Below are 13,963 nucleotides of genomic sequence, written 5' to 3'. Positions count from 1 at the left end.
TGCTAAAGCCCGTGTTGGCAGAGATAGGCGGTCTAGCCCGCTGGAGTAGCTGAGGCTGCAGCCACGGTCCCAAAGCTGTGGTAGAGGTACAAGCATGCCAATGATTTCACAGCTCGCGCTCGTATGGACTCCACCGGGCTGCTTACGGAATTCGGCGCCAGATGAGTCGAAACGAGTGATTGGTAAGTAGGGCGGCCAACACGCCTATAGCAATGTCATTTACACCCAGCTCAAGGCATGGCGCACCCAACCCGCCGGTACGCCGGTAAGCGAACGTTGATGATATGACGATGGCATTGGTGAGTTTGTTGTGTCATTTGAGATTGCATTCGAGCTCGTATCTTGTGTACGTAAAGTCATGGCAGCCATGTGCGCGCGTGTTTGAGCCAAGGAGGCCTTTGTGACGTGAGAGGGCCGGGCCCGTGGCTCATCTGAGAGAGGTGTGTATAGATAAGGGGGGAGGGGACGGCATTGGCGTTCCTTGGGAAATGTCGCGGGGGGGTGTGTCGGAGGCGGTGAGGCCGGTTTGGCGTCTGGAGCGTAACATGGTGCGATTGGCGGCAGGCTTTGCACGTGTGGGACGGCATCCAATGGGGGTGTCGGCCATGTTGCAGGGCGACCGACACTGATGGGCTTCGGCACTGAGGCAGTTCAGGAGGCGGACTGCGCGGGCGCCAGAGCCATGGGCCGGCGGTCAGGCCAGCAATGTGCCTACCACCAAGCGTAGGCCCACGGTTCGTTCGCCCGCGTTGGCACCAGGAACACAGCCACGGCCGCCATCCGCGCCCATGGCCTCTGTATCCCAGCGACACCACGTTGCCACGCGTTGGCCCAGCATGTGCTGCATGCCGCTCAACTGCCTACTGCCTGCTTCGCGGGGCAACACAAGGCCGCCCTTAGACGGCACGTCCTGCGCTTTGCGGAATGCTGGCTCAGCCTGACTGGCAAGGCACACAGACACAGGCACCCGCACGCCTACATATATGTCTTCATCAGGCCCCCATACTCGCTCAGCCCTATCTGATGCTGACCGATCCCTCGACCGCTCCTCCTGCTACTGCTCCAAGATATTTGCTGGTCTGATCGAGGAACCGCCCATTTTTCTACACCATTTCCTTGACCTCTGTGCTGGGCACACCCCCTCCCTTCCCTTTGGAGCATCGAGCTAGTCGATAACAATGACTGCCCCTCCAGCAGAGCCCTTTCTCTTCGCCGCCACACATCACATGCATTTCGCCTATCCCTCACCTGCATCCACTGTCGGCTCTGATACGACCTTGCATTGCAGCCCTATGTCGCCACGTTCGGAGATCAAATGTAAGCGAAGCTCTCTTCGTCTTCACTGATGAGTCGGATGTGCGCGCGTTGAGTGCACTACATAGGCAGCAAGCCTGTCATCACCATGCCGAGGTCTCGTTCAGTGCCTGCACCTGCACCCACACCCGCACCTATGTCTATTGCCAATTCAACGCCACTCACTTGCATGGACATGAACGTTCGACACTGCCGTCCTATCGCCTCTTGTATGGCACCATATACTGACAGCACACGTAGCACTGCGTTCGCGCAAGACGTCGAGCGTTTCGCCGACAGAATCATCATCCAAGGATGGAGACTATTGTTGGATTGTCGCAAATGAGCCTGGCAAGTTCAAATCCAAAGATACTATGCACAAAGTGCGCCAAACAGCCATGACCAGCTTTCTCAAGACTGGAAAAAGCAGAGAGGCTGCAAAGTCGAGGGCGGGTAGCGAGGCTTCCGACGAGCCGCACTCAGGCGAGGAGACTCAAAGTCGCCCAATCGCCCAGCCCAAGAAAAAGAGCAGCGGTGGAAAGAAGCCAGCTTCCCCTGGTGCTTCTTCGAAATTAAAGTCGAAAGACGGCGACCACTCAAGTCCTGATACCAGGATAGCAAAAGTAGAACCACAACAATCTACTGTTGCCCGAACGCCCATAGTTGTTCCTATAAACCCTCAAATCAACTATGCGTTTGACAAACACAACATTCCGCCATTAAGATGGATAGGCGTGAGCCTGGATCCCTTCGGAACCATGTTCCAATCGAGTAACCCACACGTTTCTGTCGAGAAATTGAAGCACCACTGCAGGACGTACTTTGGCACACGAAGCCTCGGCAGAGTGTGGATACCAAAGTGCCTCGACCACCCTCACACTTTTCTTAGTACGCTGTTTATGGCATCTGCACATGACGACGTTATACGGCAGCGCGATGTCGAGAGTCTCGAAACTGCAGCATTGCGCCAAGACGTCGTGGAACTTGTTGTAGACAAAATCCAGGAGTCAACAACAAGGACAGATGATGCTAACATCATCGCGGTCAGTCAGCTCATTCTTGGTGAAGTCATCAGTCGGACAGAGATGAGTCTGGCTTATCATCAGGACGGTATGGAGAAGATGATCAAAGAGCGCGGTGGGCTAAACGAATTGGGTATAAATGGCTATCTGGCATCTGCAGTCTCTTGGGCACACCTGGCGATCGCGGTCTTGCGCGAAACAACACCTAGCGCAATGTATGTCGAGTATTGCGTCAATAATTCGACTAAGAACTACCAGCCTAATGTCGCAGCCCCAGAGTCTCCACTCTACTGTCCCCGCGGGAAATATGTGACAGTCGAGGATTCACGATCAGTCGCGTATCAGCCAAATATACTGAAGCTCCTGAACGACATGCGGACATTGATTGAAGAGTTTCTTGAGGAGTCGAAGGACGCCCAATGGAATTCGAACAAGCTCACAAGCATGACCTACCGCATTACGCAATACCCGGCCTTGGAACAAATGTCTAGGGACAATGTGCGTACACAAGAAGACTGGAAATACGAGGCGATACGAATCACTGCCGTTGTCCAAGCATACGCAATCAACAACCGAATCCAGCTGTCTGATGCCATTACACATGCATGTCCAACGCGAAAAATGTCTACAGTTTACACATCGTCACTAGCCTCGCAATCCAGTGAATCCCTACCTTCGCCTTTTGATGTTTCATACAGTACCCCAGATACGGATTACTCGACGAGTCCATCATTCGGCGGCTCATTCAGCCTTGGCTCTTCTGCACCACAGCCGAGCTTTCCCTTTGTCCACCGATCCTCGGACGCCTCCACCGCTTCACACTACCCTTCATTTTCTTCCCAATCATCTGTCTCAGCAGAGACACTGCGCAATCAACGACGTTTTACTACACTCTCAGAAGTCAAGGATGCACTGGAAAAATCCAACCTCTCCGACTGCTGGGGCGACATGGCCGGCGTGCTCCTCTGGATCGGGCTCGTCATGGGGGCCGCCAGCTACCACGAGAAAGACAAGGTGCTACGACGATACTTTTCCGCGCTCACGATACGAGCGTGCATCATGCTCTGCTTTGAGCATCCAGAGGCTATGCACGCCACCATGCTCAAGATGACGGACGTGGTCGAGGCGTTGCGAAACAAGGACGAGGTGCAGATTGTGGCTAGTAGGAGAGAATCTGAAGCACCGCGCAAACGAACAAAGGCGTAAAAGAGAGAGGGCAGAAGAATCGTCGCCGGTGAGGTTGCAATAAGCTTTTCTCCACAGTGGCGATGTTCTTTTTTTGTTTTGGATGACCGTGCGGGCAAGGCTGTAGGGCTGATATGCGGCCCCAGTACCAAATTTGGAGTTGCAAAAAAATTAAAGTTGGCAGGGAATTCGGTAGCCATGTTTGTTTCCTCTTTCTTTTCTTTTCTTTTTCTTGCCAGCGGTGGCATCCGATTTCTTTTGTCGTTGTATGATATCATTGGGGCCTCCTTCTCGGCTTTTCTTCTTCTTCTTCTTCTTCTTCTTGTTTTAGCAAAGCGTTGGAGTTGGCGCTGAGACCAGGTAGCTGTGGCAAAATGTTCAAGTGATCTCTAACTAGTGGAGACTCTCGTATTCTTTCAAGACATTACTTTGGATGTACACATACATACACACCTTAGTTGTATTGTGAACAATCGTGACTTTGATTCATCAGTGTCATCTATTACAGCCTCTGGGTACACATGCCCGTGTTCCATCTTTCATTAACCACATCCACGCAACTATGCCTCATCCTCCAGAACTATCAAGCCGTTGCTGTGCAGCAACCTCTTTCTTAACCGTGAGTAACATCCTTGACGGTGCCATCCTCATCAACGTGTACGTTCAACCTGTCTGGCTTGAAATCCATAGTCTTCATCGAGTCGGGTCTGAGGACGCGGTGCTGCTCTGGGAGATCGGTCTTTGCAAAGGTCTGGACAATTTTCATGAACTCGTTAGTAGTCGGTTTCAAACATGGTAAATAGAGTATCGCAGTTTTAGGGGAAAAAAAGGGGGGGGAAGAGTGGAAAAAACGAACCACTTCATCATGCTTCTCGCCAATCTTCTTGCCCATGAGCTTGGTCATCCACTCCTCCTTGGAGTTTCCATCCTTGGACTGGATACCGGGGACTACGAGAGGCATTTTGCGTGGACGAGTCGTGTAAGATCTTGTAAAAAGAAGTCGTAGGGAAGCCGTTTGGGCAGGGCCTTTTGAATGTGCAGGAGTTTCGTTGTGAAAGGTGTTGTGTTCTAGTGAGGATAAGAGAAGGGAGGGGGATGGACGACCGAGTACTTATGTATGCAAGTTCGGCTTAGTAGTGGACCCAGACCCTTGCTCGTAGTTAGGCTTGGGGTGAAAGAGAACTTGGCTGTTTGATGGGGCGGCGTGGCGTGGCGTGGTGGTCACCAGGCGGCAGAGATTAGGGCCATGTTTGCGTTGCGTTGCAGGCGGGGGTGACGTCACCCGTGTCTAGCCGCGGTGAGAAGGTGGGGGTGAGTGTAGGGCGGGGTTGCTATTCGACTGGTTCTCGCAACTCTGGTAGCTGGCATGCGCCGGCTTGTTTCTGTTTCATGTGGTCTAGAGGGGATGGGACTGACGTAGTTTTGTGTATGGATAGGCTAGTAGGTGCTTCTGGATCTTTACTCGATCTTTTGGTTGTGTCTCACATGTAACTTGCTAGGCTGGGTTCTGACGTACTTTTTTTGTTCGCTACGCGCGCTGTATTCTAATTAGATAGGGGTAACAATCTTGGGCAACTACAAACTTAGTGGAGCAAAGAGGCTTGTCTTGCAACTGGGATTGTCTACCTTCCCTTATCGTCTGGCTCAGTGATATGGATCAACATCAAAGCATTTCCATAAAGACAAAGTCTTGAGCAATAAACTCGATGCCAACGATAATTAGTACCGCGATATGACACATGATAGATTAACGGATTTGCAAGAAAGTTTTGGATCCCGTTGTGGTTTGACATTGATAAATGAACTCTGGCGATTCAGGGTCCAAAATGTCAAGGTGTCTTGAAGTCTGCACAGGGCACCATGCAATCTAGAGAAATGACACAAGTTTGTTTGCATAGCTACAACTTGACATGGGTAGGCTTGCTGTGCTACCCCAAGTTTAAGTGCATTTGTAGGGCAAGCTTAAAATGACTACAATGGAACTATCGATCGTCTCTTGTCTCCTTAGGTACTGGCAATAGAGATGGATCTTAGATAAAGCTGGCGATTTTAGTCCGTTCACTGCGTTGCTGCCTACTTGGACCCAAGATGAAGATTAATTATTGAGTATGCTGCTCATTTGGTTACCCCTAGATTGTCTGAAAGTGTACACTGAGGTTTCCGCTTGTACGATTAAACCGCGATTCAACCCACTTATATTATAAGCCAGGATAGCTCTGACAATGTGTTGAATCATTCGGCCCACAATCCACATTTAAAGTGTTCATACTGGTTGACGGTTCCGTTTCCGATAAAAGTCTAGAATTGCGCCCAGACCTCAACGCGTGCTCACGCGTCAGGGTCCCACTAAAACTATCGCATTCGCACCTCCACATCTACTTCCAACCAACATACCGACCTCAATCACACACCTCTCCACCCCACCCGAAACTTCTAATTCCCTCTAGCGAGTATTTTGTAGTTCACAATGCCGCCCAAAAAAAGCAACGTATCCGCCGTGTCAACTGAACCCAGTCCCGTAGCACCAAGATCAGCGCCGCGGGATGACAGTCTGGGTGTCGAGGTGCGCTGCATACTGAGTCAGAAGCGGAGCGCAAGGCTGATGACCCGACTATAGGATCTGAATTTGCCCAAATCGATAGTGCAGCGTCTGGCTAAGGGTGTGCTGCCGCCGAATACTCAGATCCAAAAAGATGCGCTACTTGCCATGAGCAAGAGTGCAACCGTGTTCGTCAACTACATTACATCATGGTATGTCTGCCTACTCTCTGCTACTATGCCCAATGTTGCATGTACCAAGCCATCTTGTTATACTGCTGAATTAGCACTAACAATGGGATGTTGATAGCGCTGCCGAAAAAGCCCTTGGCAACGGCAAGAAAACTGTCATGCCCAAGGATGTTTTCGATGCCATGCAAGAACTCGAATTTGCTTTCATGCTGCCCCGTCTTGAAGCCGAAGTTACAAAGTTCACGAGCATACAAGCCGACAAACGGAACACTTATAGGAAAAAGGTCCGCGAGGAGAAGAAGGCATCATCGTCAACCGGAGGTGCAACAGGATCCACGCCTACGAAACCAACGGCGGAAGGAGATGTCGTTATGGAAGAGGCAGATGATGATGGAGAGAGGGCAGCGAAGAGGGCAAGGCGAGAAAGTGGGGATAACGTCGAGGGAGATGTCACCGAAGAAGAGGGGGATGAGGCAGCAGACGTTGAGGACGAGGAGGTCGAGGATGATGAGATTGAAGAGGAGGTCGAAGAAGAGCGCTTGGTAGAGGATCCGCTCGAAGAGAAGGAGAACAGAGAGGACGATGATGACGACGAAGATGGCAACGACAGTGACTGAGGGGCTATGCTTTTTCGTACGGGTGTTGAGATATCACTGCATGGAAAAGGCGTTTTGGTGGAACAGAGTTGAACATTGATGTTTATTCATGAATGGAAGCACAGAGCTATCCAGGTGCGCAATGCACTTGCTCGCACAAAGATGCTTCATATAACTTGTACGTACGGCTCGATACCCGACAACGCGCTTGGACATGTCATACATGGCGTGTTGTTCTAATGCCATAGACATCATGCCTTGCATACGTTGCATAACCACAATCCAGCAATGTCTTCACCTCATTAAGCAGTATGACGCTCCAGTCTCTCCTTTCAGCGCTTCGTCTTTGCAGCCACGCTCGCATCTAAAGGATCACCGTACCGCACTACCTAGATGTCAGCCAACTTTTCTTCTGAAAAATAAAACTACACGAAAAGGGATGTCGCTCACGTTTGATCATATATCCCTTGTCAACAATGTTGTCGAGTGCTCTGTTTTCCTCCTCCCTCGCCCTTGTATTCATCCACTCGTAACCCGGCTGATCCTCTTGCCTGCTCCACTGGTAACCTGTCTCAGGATCTGTATGTGTCCCGCTTGTGCCCAGGGTGTTTGTTGCCGAGGACTGCAGTGTGCCACCAGACAACGGGCGCTTGCCGTTGGAGTTTACACCCAATGTCTCGCGAGTCTGGGACTGGGAGTTTGGCGGCGAGATTTCGTTTACGGCGGCAAGATTTGCGTTATGCGGCGTAGCTGGGTTGTTTGGCAGCGCCTCGTCGGGGAACATTTCATCGTCCGAGGCATTGCGGGGGGAAGAGTGCATGGTGGAGTCTCCATCGCGGTCTGATGGGGGCGTGAGCTCCATACGCGGCCGCTTGGACTCCATACTGGGTGGTGTTGACAGAGTAAAACTTACCAGACATCTTGGCGAGAGTTTTGGGCTTGCAAGCCGATTGTAGCTATAGCGAGGGCGTTTGCGACACAGGGTGAATGCAGGTGCGAGGCAGCAAGCAGTGAAATGACATAGCGCAGCAGCTATCTAATCGCGGGATGTGGTGGCTAGCTCCCGCTGCAGACAAGGGTCGTCGGTGGAACCCTCGAAATATTGGCGGGCTGCGACATCATAAGCCCAGACCGACACACCTCTTCTTCCGAGGTAGCTTCCAACAACAACACCATTTCTTGGATTCCTCTTACTTCTACAACCGGATAAACTCAGAGATAAGATGCCACCGAAGAACGCGCTCGCTGACGCCTGGGATGACGACTGGGAATCTCTCGCCGACGTACATGTGCCCCTCTTCGCTGCTTTCATTCGCTCACGCCTTGTAGAAAGAAGAGGAGAAGCCAGCCGAAGAGCAACCGAAGCCAAAGCTCACAAAGGCACAACTCAAAGCCCAGCATGCTGAATTCAACAAGCAGCTTTGGCAGGCCGCGTATGCCACCCCTCCCACCCCCTTCATTACGTCCCGAGCTGACGACTGTGGATAAGTGAGAACCCGGAGCCCCAATGGTACCCTGAAGTACACCCTGCACCTGCCGTAGCAACCTTCAAACCAAAAGTCACAATGCTCGCTCGCAAGCCCTCTCCTCAGGTTCTTTCCCGGAACATGGCCGGTATGAGCCTCGAAGACGACGACAGCGAAGAAGAGCGTAAAAAGAAGGCCGAAGCAGATTTCGAAGAGCGAAAGGCACGTGCGCAAAGGGAACGAGCAGAAAAAGAGCGCAAGTATGCTGAGGCACGTGAACGTATCTTTGGCTCGCCAGCCGCTTCTGCTACAGAGGACTCGCGCAACAACTCCCCGAACAGGCCCACGAGAGGAAAAGGCCGAGGACGTGGTGGGAGGGACAGCCAACCCAGGTCGAGCAACGAGCAGTCACCTGCACGAGCCGCCGCTCCTGCACGCCAGCTCTTCGACCCAAGCTACACCCCGAAGCCTGGCTCAGTGCATGGTCAAAAGAAGGAGTCTGGTATCAGCCGTCCATCAACACCGGGTACACAAGAGAAACCAGTCCGCCAACCCCAAGGGCCTGCAAGAGGCGGTGGACGGGGCTTTGGACCCAGAGGAGGTTACGGAGGTGTTCAAGCAGGCCCATCAACATGAGCTTGTAACATTTTTGTTGCACTGAAAAGTAACTCCGGGTGTGTTACTGAAGTCTCTCGATACTTTCCATACTGGTTTTCAAACGACGATAGATGGAGCAACTGAGTGAAGTACCATCTTTTTCTGAGCATTCGAGTAAAAGGAGGCGCATCCAAACAATCGCTTAGAAATTAAACGGCCTCCCAAGGAAACCTGGGATCAGTAGAGCGGCATCGACAGAGAACTTACCCTGGTACAGCAAACCCAACATCAAGCACCTGGCTCCCTCGGGTTCGTTGGGTCACCCTTCACATTGTCAGGTGACTTGAATACGCACGAGAAAGGATGCATATTCCATGCATAAACCATCGATAGAGATGCTTCGTATTCAATGATGGTTTGCGCGTCTCACCGCAAACATCCACATACAGAACAGCCCACTCTGGCTCCACGATACGATACCTGGTCGCAATTTTGTCAAACTCTACCTTCATCCAGCTTTTCACTGAGCTTTTGAGAGGTGCTATAGAGAACGGCATTCCTACTGGAAGTAATGATGGTCAGGGGGGGGAGGGCCCCAAAGGCACATACAGGGAGCAAGATAGAGAGGTGACGAAAAGATTGGCGAAAATCCTGAGGCTGGAAGGACATGATTTTGGAAACTCGGAGGTATGGAGTTTTTTTTATGGAAGCAGATATGTTTCCATTGGTAGCACACGAGACTTGGGCCCCGATAAAATGCCCGATACATCAAAGACATAGGTGTGGCATATAGCGGTCTCGACTTCACTACATTAAGAGAATGTTCAACATATCAAAGTACTTCAGACTGCTTATTGAAATTAAGTAAGAACGATTCTAGGCATTTTTACTAGATTTGGTATACAGCTGGAGATTGAAGTCTCGATCCTTGCTCTAACGATATTTGGGGGTACTCGTGCTGCACTTTCAACCGCAGTGAATTCCAATTACAATCACCATTCAAGGTCACGCTAATTTACATGCTCTCTCCCTCATAATCCTCTTCTTCGTGCTCTCGGGCCGGAACGCTCCATACCTGGACCTCGTTCCTTGACGAATCCTACAAGTTGAGTATGCAGTCCATTTCAACACACACATAATCCCTCAATCCGTCTGCATATCCTCTCCAACCTGACATGATTCACTAGAACCTATCGACAACCCCTGCATAGCAAGATTTGCCGCGTACTCGTCGACTATAAGCTTGATGTTGCGGTACTGAGTGCTGCTTGGCCCAAACGTTGCTAGTGCGTTGCGGAGAGATGTTTGGAGCTGTGTCGATATGAGTGATAATCAGATGTAGTAGTGAGAGATGATTGTATTCTGAAATAAGAGTATTGGCGTAGAAACATTTTGTTGGGCCAGTTATCAAACGAATGAATGACCACTTACAGAGAGTAAGAGATCGTCTGGTTGAGATGGCATAGTTGCTCGTGAACTCCAAGTTTTTCTAAGATGGTGCAAGAAGTCGATGTCGTCGTCGTCGGTAAAAAGAGTAGAAAGGGAGACTCGTGACGACGTGAATCTGGTAGCGTATTGAGCGATACCGATTACTAAATCTTGAAGTTCTTTTTGGACTTCACGGCGAATGGCAGACGTGGTTAAGTGTGAGTCTTAGACCCAAGCTCGGAACAGAGCGGGGCATTTCGCTACGTGCTTACCCCACACTTCGTGTGAACGCATGAATTTGATTGATGCTCAAAACCCATCACTAGCCTTTTAATGTTTTGGAGAAGTGCTGTTGGGTAAGCTAGAGGCTCTTCAGATCAAAACTTGAAGATATAGTTTATAAAATTGAGTTATTGTTCATTCAATTCACAAAGGCAAGATGGCCGAGTGGTCTAAGGCGCTGCGTTTAGGTTCGTTCTAAACATCCTCCGCAGTCTTCACGGGCGTGGGTTCGAATCCCACTCTTGTCAACATCTTTTTTACTTTTTTTGTTGAATCTAAACATTCTAGTAACACCATTTTCTTTTTGGGGAGGGAGGGGGAAGGAAGCGTGAATTGCGGGCAGTTGGCCAGGTACTGGTGGCTTGAGCTCACTTCCTTTTTGGAAAATCATCCTATTACAGAAGTGCTGGCTTGCTAGTTTATGTACAGTTATGTTCTCGAATACAATAATCGCTTATTGTGGACTGCAGTGTTTGAGTCCAAACCATGTAATAGCACGTGTCTTTTCTTTGTGCCTGTAAGGGTACAAATATAACAGGTTAAGCAGTACGATAACTATGGTAATAGGGAAAAGAGTTTCTAATCAAGGACCCGAATTATACAGTACTTTAGTAAAATAGCTACCAAAGCATTTATCAAATATAATAGGTGCGGCATGATTCTTGGGTAACTTTTTGTCGAGTTGGATCGTAGGCGATAATATGAGGAGAATGAAGATCACCACGAGAATAGTGCTAATGGAACTCCCTCTATCTGATCTTTTTTCTCTCTCTCTTTACAACGGACGCGCCTAATGTGCCACGTGAGAGTTGATTAGATGTGAGTTGCGGCAACGAAGCCAAAACACCAGACCTACAAGCCAGCAGTGCAAGACGATCAAAACCAGGGACACGACATGTTCGATCAAAGGGATGGAGATGATCTCTTCTGAAAACGAAAAGTGGAAGGACAGGGATCTGACGTTCAGTATGGCTTGAGTGGCCTGCATGAGTGTAGAGTCATCCTGTAGTCAGTATTCTAGCACTTCACCCCATAGCCACAGAAGAAGAAGAAAAAACCCCCTTAGAGTCACACGCCCATCTATCAGAGTCTACACCTGATCTTGCCGCCATGGCGAATGTGCAACATATACAGGACTTGACATGGAACTTACGTGTTGTACTGTGAATCATGAGCATTAAAGCACAAACCTGCTCAGCGTGACTACAGTATGACACACACATCAACCACTCATGTGCCGGCAAAGTCATGCTTGGCTGCAACAGAGTCATAGAACACCAGGCATCACCCATGATCGAACGCAGGAGTCATTGATAAAGAATAGATGTTTATAAGGAGACTATCGCATATACTAGAGCACGAAAACATTCTCACTAACAAACTCGTCGAGAAACCGAAACATCGTCAGCACCACATTACCACTCCCGCCAGGCGGAGTCAATCTAAAACCACATCGGGGAGACTGCACACCGGCGTCCAAAAAGATAAGCACAAGGGCGCGTAAACACAAACAGTGGGTGATACGACCGCGAAGGAAGCCAAAGAAGGAGTCGCGAAGAAGCAACGAGAAAGGAAAAACTTTTGCCGAAAGGCAAGGCTGGTTCTTCACCAGCTCCTAACGACCACTGGGGGACCATATGAGAGAGACGAGGACATTCATTGTCCGCTGTATCCATGAGCCATAGCAATACTCTTCCACTTTTCAACCTCAGCCTGCAGCTCAGAGTTGCGCTGCTCGAGGGTGCTGACATGATCAAACTTGCGCTGACGAGACTCACGAGCAGCAAGCGTGTTGCGTGCTCGCTTCAAAGCGACCTTGTCATTGGGATCTACCGTGATGCTTGGTAGAGGACCCTTTCGCCGACGAGACTTGCTGACGCCATTGATGGCAGGTGAGTTGGTAACAGATGACTTCCTTCGAGTGTAGCTGTCCAAAACGATGGGGGAGCCGGTGCTGGAAGAACCAGATCGCTCCATTGACTGGCTGCTGATGGTGCGCTCCAAAGGCATAGAGATGGCGGGCGCATAGACGTTATCAGGAACCTTGGTCTCCTGCTCGGGGAACAGAGAGAACCAATCACTTGTGTCCGTCATGTTGGGCTCGCCGTTGAACATGGGCGAGCACTCGAAGCTATCGTTGATGAAGGGGGAGTCACCGATATCGGGAGAGGTCAAGTTTGTGAACGCCGTAGATGGGGGCGCAGACCCAAAGGCATCATTGAAGATGTCCTTGGGGGACACGGTGCGCGTAGACCCGGCGGCAACAGAAGGATCGTTGATCGCCGTGAATGCGGACACCGAGTCCAGAGAAAAGCTTCCGTTGTTGAAGTTGGACATCAGGCTTGCGCCCGAGTCAAACGAGTTGTTGCTGTTCAAGTCTGCCGGCATGGTGAGCTCGGAGTCGAGAGCACGTAGAGGATGCACCGTACCTGCCATGTTTGTGGCGTTGTGGAGTTGGGGAGTGTTGTTGCTAGAGCTGGAAAACAGGGGGACTGGGGGACGCTGGCGTAACCGTGGCTGTTGGAATTCTGTAGTGGATGACGGGGCAGAATTTGCGTAGAAGTGCTGGCCGTTGTTAAACGTATGCTGAGGAGCGCTGGGTGCTCGCTGAGGCCGATGAGAGACCGGAGCTGGTTGATCGTAGAGGACAAAGTCCGGCTGACGATGCGCGAATGCGGGTTGACTCGTATTCAATGGTTGCCGAGAGGCGTTGGGAGCTGGTGAGGAAAGCCATGTTGACTGTTGGGAAGCCGTGGTGGACGACGTGAAGTCGAACGGGGAGGAAGACGGCGAACTAAAGCTGCACGAAGCTAGACTTGAGTTCAGAGGTTCCAAAAAGGAAGACTCTGAGGGTGTGGATGGAATGGGGAGAGTGGGTATGGTGGCGGGATCCAAGGTGTCGGCTGTGAGTCGACTGCGAGACGCGGGGGAAGCTAAAAGGCAGCCATTATGATGACTGTCTTGTGTGATGCTTGTAGTTGTGGATGTGGTGAGTAAGAGAGAGCGAAATTCCAGGCAGCGAGGGAAGTGGGGGGTTAAAAGTGTTTGGAAGCGAGCGCGGCTTCACAAAGGCCCGACCTGTGACTCACAAAAGCTGCAGCAGCGCCAGTGCCCCTCAGCCAATAGCCTCGCCCCGCCACACCCTCGTCCATCAGCCCTAGCTCCCAATTAGGCGGCCGGAAGCTGGCCCTTTGCGACACGGCGCACTCGGTGGATGCGTCGCATCTCTTGAACGCCCTCATTTCCATGGACAGCACACCTACACTGCACAGAGCACAAAGTCCCGTGCCTCGTCTTCTGCTGGCCGCGCACAGCGGGCTCCTCGTCGCCATCACCACCACCACCAGCCCAACCCATGGGGGAC

General features: G+C 50.9%; 7 protein-coding genes and 1 non-coding gene across 8 annotated transcripts; 4 read left to right on the top strand and 4 right to left on the bottom strand.

The window, feature by feature from the left end:
• Positions 1-1,178: 1,178 nt before the first annotated feature.
• Positions 1,179-3,603, top strand: PSV08DRAFT_203161 (uncharacterized protein; the record flags this gene model as incomplete). The annotated part of the gene is made up of 2 exons (XM_014226919.1): positions 1,179-1,317; positions 1,555-3,603. The coding sequence occupies 2 exons, from the start codon at positions 1,179-1,181 to the stop codon at positions 3,519-3,521; spliced, it is 2,106 nt and encodes a 701-aa protein (XP_014082394.1). The 3' UTR covers positions 3,522-3,603.
• Positions 3,604-3,929: 326 nt separating this feature from the next.
• On the bottom strand, positions 3,930-4,711 carry PSV08DRAFT_362503 (uncharacterized protein). Its single transcript, XM_014226920.1, has 2 exons — positions 4,357-4,711; positions 3,930-4,251 (listed from the first exon to the last, which is right to left on the bottom strand). Exons 1-2 carry the CDS (start codon positions 4,459-4,461, stop codon positions 4,114-4,116), a joined length of 243 nt encoding a protein of 80 aa, XP_014082395.1. The 5' UTR covers positions 4,462-4,711; the 3' UTR covers positions 3,930-4,113.
• Positions 4,712-5,891: 1,180 nt separating this feature from the next.
• On the top strand, positions 5,892-7,211 carry PSV08DRAFT_43580 (histone-fold-containing protein). Its single transcript, XM_014226921.2, has 3 exons — positions 5,892-6,063; positions 6,118-6,251; positions 6,349-7,211. Exons 1-3 carry the CDS (start codon positions 5,968-5,970, stop codon positions 6,845-6,847), a joined length of 729 nt encoding a protein of 242 aa, XP_014082396.1. The 5' UTR covers positions 5,892-5,967; the 3' UTR covers positions 6,848-7,211.
• Positions 7,003-7,839, bottom strand: PSV08DRAFT_43578 (uncharacterized protein). Its single transcript, XM_014226922.2, has 3 exons — positions 7,740-7,839; positions 7,277-7,666; positions 7,003-7,211 (listed from the first exon to the last, which is right to left on the bottom strand). The coding sequence occupies exons 1-3, from the start codon at positions 7,744-7,746 to the stop codon at positions 7,159-7,161; spliced, it is 450 nt and encodes a 149-aa protein (XP_014082397.2). The 5' UTR covers positions 7,747-7,839; the 3' UTR covers positions 7,003-7,158.
• A 144-nt stretch (positions 7,840-7,983) lies between these two features.
• PSV08DRAFT_402110 (uncharacterized protein) lies at positions 7,984-9,026 on the top strand. Its single transcript, XM_014226923.1, has 3 exons — positions 7,984-8,109; positions 8,156-8,259; positions 8,316-9,026. The coding sequence occupies exons 1-3, from the start codon at positions 8,050-8,052 to the stop codon at positions 8,926-8,928; spliced, it is 777 nt and encodes a 258-aa protein (XP_014082398.1). The 5' UTR covers positions 7,984-8,049; the 3' UTR covers positions 8,929-9,026.
• Positions 9,027-10,014: 988 nt separating this feature from the next.
• Positions 10,015-10,441, bottom strand: PSV08DRAFT_362499 (uncharacterized protein). The gene is made up of 2 exons (XM_014226924.2): positions 10,321-10,441; positions 10,015-10,200 (listed from the first exon to the last, which is right to left on the bottom strand). Exons 1-2 carry the CDS (start codon positions 10,351-10,353, stop codon positions 10,033-10,035), a joined length of 201 nt encoding a protein of 66 aa, XP_014082399.1. The 5' UTR covers positions 10,354-10,441; the 3' UTR covers positions 10,015-10,032.
• Positions 10,442-10,750: 309 nt separating this feature from the next.
• PSV08DRAFT_t41 lies at positions 10,751-10,847 on the top strand. The gene has a single exon. It is a non-coding gene; the product is annotated as a tRNA-Leu (tRNA).
• Positions 10,848-12,255: 1,408 nt separating this feature from the next.
• Positions 12,256-13,956, bottom strand: PSV08DRAFT_351816 (uncharacterized protein; the record flags this gene model as incomplete). The annotated part of the gene is made up of 2 exons (XM_066092844.1): positions 12,256-13,502; positions 13,863-13,956. The coding sequence occupies 2 exons, from the start codon at positions 13,954-13,956 to the stop codon at positions 12,256-12,258; spliced, it is 1,341 nt and encodes a 446-aa protein (XP_065949147.1).
• Between the last annotated feature and the right edge of the window lie 7 nt (positions 13,957-13,963).

This window comes from Bipolaris maydis (assembly GCF_028858645.1).
Source record: "Bipolaris maydis strain C4 unplaced genomic scaffold PSV08scaffold_7, whole genome shotgun sequence".
Lineage (NCBI taxonomy): Eukaryota > Fungi > Ascomycota > Dothideomycetes > Pleosporales > Pleosporaceae > Bipolaris > Bipolaris maydis.
The sequence above is the reverse complement of the archived record's forward strand: the minus strand, read 5'-3'. Positions and strand labels throughout refer to the sequence as shown.

Excerpts from the sequence above, each read along its gene's own strand:
- PSV08DRAFT_43580 (XM_014226921.2), top strand. The coding sequence starts at position 5,968 with ATGCCGCCCAAAAAAAGCAACGTATCCGCCGTGTCAACTGAACCCAGT. Across the intron at positions 6,064-6,117 it reads ATGACAGTCTGGGTGTCGAG|GATCTGAATTTGCCCAAATC; the intron begins GTGCGCTGCATA and ends ACCCGACTATAG. Across the intron at positions 6,252-6,348 it reads GTCAACTACATTACATCATG|CGCTGCCGAAAAAGCCCTTG; the intron begins GTATGTCTGCCT and ends GGATGTTGATAG.
- PSV08DRAFT_402110 (XM_014226923.1), top strand. The coding sequence starts at position 8,050 with ATGCCACCGAAGAACGCGCTCGCTGACGCCTGGGATGACGACTGGGAA. Across the intron at positions 8,110-8,155 it reads ACTGGGAATCTCTCGCCGAC|AAAGAAGAGGAGAAGCCAGC; the intron begins GTACATGTGCCC and ends CACGCCTTGTAG. Across the intron at positions 8,260-8,315 it reads AAGCAGCTTTGGCAGGCCGC|TGAGAACCCGGAGCCCCAAT; the intron begins GTATGCCACCCC and ends ACTGTGGATAAG.
- PSV08DRAFT_362499 (XM_014226924.2), bottom strand. The coding sequence starts at position 10,353 with ATGCCATCTCAACCAGACGATCTCTTACTCTCT. Across the intron at positions 10,201-10,320 it reads CAGACGATCTCTTACTCTCT|CTCCAAACATCTCTCCGCAA; the intron begins GTAAGTGGTCAT and ends ATATCGACACAG.
- PSV08DRAFT_362503 (XM_014226920.1), bottom strand. The coding sequence starts at position 4,461 with ATGCCTCTCGTAGTCCCCGGTATCCAGTCCAAGGATGGAAACTCCAAG. Across the intron at positions 4,252-4,356 it reads GCGAGAAGCATGATGAAGTG|ACCTTTGCAAAGACCGATCT; the intron begins GTTCGTTTTTTC and ends AAAATTGTCCAG.
- PSV08DRAFT_43578 (XM_014226922.2), bottom strand. Across the intron at positions 7,212-7,276 it reads CAAGGGATATATGATCAAAC|TGCGGTACGGTGATCCTTTA; the intron begins GTGAGCGACATC and ends ACATCTAGGTAG.